This window comes from Aplysia californica, unplaced genomic scaffold (genome assembly GCF_000002075.1).
Source record: "Aplysia californica isolate F4 #8 unplaced genomic scaffold, AplCal3.0 scaffold00958, whole genome shotgun sequence".
Lineage (NCBI taxonomy): Eukaryota > Metazoa > Mollusca > Gastropoda > Aplysiida > Aplysiidae > Aplysia > Aplysia californica.
The window spans coordinates 176,327-178,195 of NW_004798228.1; the positions used below are offsets into that span (position 1 = coordinate 176,327).

General features: G+C 38.7%; 1 protein-coding gene across 1 annotated transcript in view; it reads left to right on the top strand.

The window, feature by feature from the left end:
* Window positions 1-1,869, top strand: part of LOC101859368 (histone-lysine N-methyltransferase SMYD3) — a 17,601-nt gene that overhangs the window by 2,229 nt on the left and 13,503 nt on the right. Inside the window, exons 2-3 of the mRNA XM_013089471.2 lie at window positions 1,187-1,250; window positions 1,629-1,736. Coding sequence (XP_012944925.2) covers window positions 1,187-1,250; window positions 1,629-1,736 — 172 coding nt within the window. The remainder of the gene's footprint in view (window positions 1-1,186; window positions 1,251-1,628; window positions 1,737-1,869) is intronic.

The window sequence follows — 1,869 nt, forward strand, 5'->3', positions numbered from 1 at the left end:
CCGGGTCTGTATACTTCGAGACTTTGTTCCCGGTTACCGGGTCTGTATACGCTTCGTATATAAATTGTCCCTGCAACATCACTGTGTGAACTAGATGCTAGACTAGATTTAGCTGCCAGAGGTACTCACCACAAAATGAAGCCACTGACTGAAACACCCACTTGTATTGTAAGCTGCACAAAACAGTTCGATAATCTTTTTTTCCCCTTTTTTGTAAGTGCAATGGTAGGCTCTTTGCAGGCTTGCAGGAGATCATGGTGTGGTTCAGTACACCTGTCATGAGGGTCTTTCTCTCATTTTCTGTCTTGCTGCTGGGGTGGTGGTGGGGCCCCCTCTCATGCGGGATTGGTCCTGACAGGCTGGGTCAAAGTACCCTAGCTCCTGAATTTTGTTTAAATTCTAATGGGGTTCCCATTGGCACGATCGGGGCAGTTCGGTTTGATAGCCAGACTGAGGGCACAAAGTGACCATCGTGGCACAAACTGATTGTCTGACTGACTCGCTGCCTCAAAAATTTGTTTTTAGGTCGCGATTGGTTTGTCGATCCCCCAATTGGCACCGGTATGTTCTAGAGTGTGTGTTAAAACTGGCAGTATCATCATAATCATCAAGTGCCAACTAAAACAATGGGTAGTGTAAGTGCCATTATGGTTTTCCGTTCATTTTTTTGCTATTAATATGTTCTGGAAAAAACCTCTTTACCCTTTAATTCAAATAATCCTGGTCTTTTTCCGTCACACCCATCTGTTCAGGAGTTGAATTTGCAAGTAAACTGCTCTGGTTCAACCCCAGCCTTGTTTCTTTGGGGACCTTTCACATCATGAGAGCAAGATTCTAGGCTTTTCTGATCAGTTTGTGTCTCAGAAACTGCATTATAATAACACCTCTGTAAATTATTTACGTATTAAAATCATATTTAATGAATGGCTCACATGAACTAAATTGCTTTCAACTGGTACTTATTACTGAACTGATTTTTTTGTCTTCCATGAAATTCTCAACAATCTGTGAAGAAACCACATTTCTTCAATTGTTGTGCTTTTATTTTATTTTTGCTGTCAATAGTCCAGATTTGCAGCCACGATAAACATTGCTTTTCAATCATACAACAAGCAACCCTGTTTTTATCTTTGATGGGCAGAGCTAATTAAATAACGGATGTCATTTTTATTTCTCTCCTTTGAAGTTCTGATACCTTGAAAAAATGTGCCTCTTGCAAGAAGACGTGGTACTGCGGAGTTCCTTGTCAGGTAAAAATTTTATTGAGTGTACATATCAAGAGTAATATAAAAATGCTAAAGGCGTGTGTGTGTGTGTGTATGTCTGTGTGTGTCTATGTATGTGTGTATGTGCGTTTAAAAGCCAGTTTTAGAAAGCAATATTTGTCTGTGAGTACAATGTTTGAGAAGAAAGTCAAGAAATTAATTGAAGTGTTTTTGTCATCCTCATGATTTTTTTCCTTTTCGAAATCATTGCTTTCTTGTTCATTTCTGATATTATCTTTTACTGGTTATCATTTGATCATGGCTCACCTCTTATTTTTCTGCTCAGATGCTCTAAAAATATCTTACAGAGTCTTCCATCAGTTCAAGTTCTCTTAGAAAGTATTGTTTTTTTTTCACTTCCAGAAAAAGGACTGGAAGCTACATAAGATGGAGTGTCCTGTCATGAAAAGAGTCCCAGATACCCCGACAGACAGTATGCGACTCTTCCTTAGACTTGTCATTCGCCATATGGTAAGACCATCCCCATTCCTCAAGATAACAATTTCACAATGTTATATATGTGCAGCAGAAACACAAAGAAAAATTATTTTTCTGAACATATTTTTGTTTTCTATTTTTAATGGACATTGATTAGGGTGGTTTG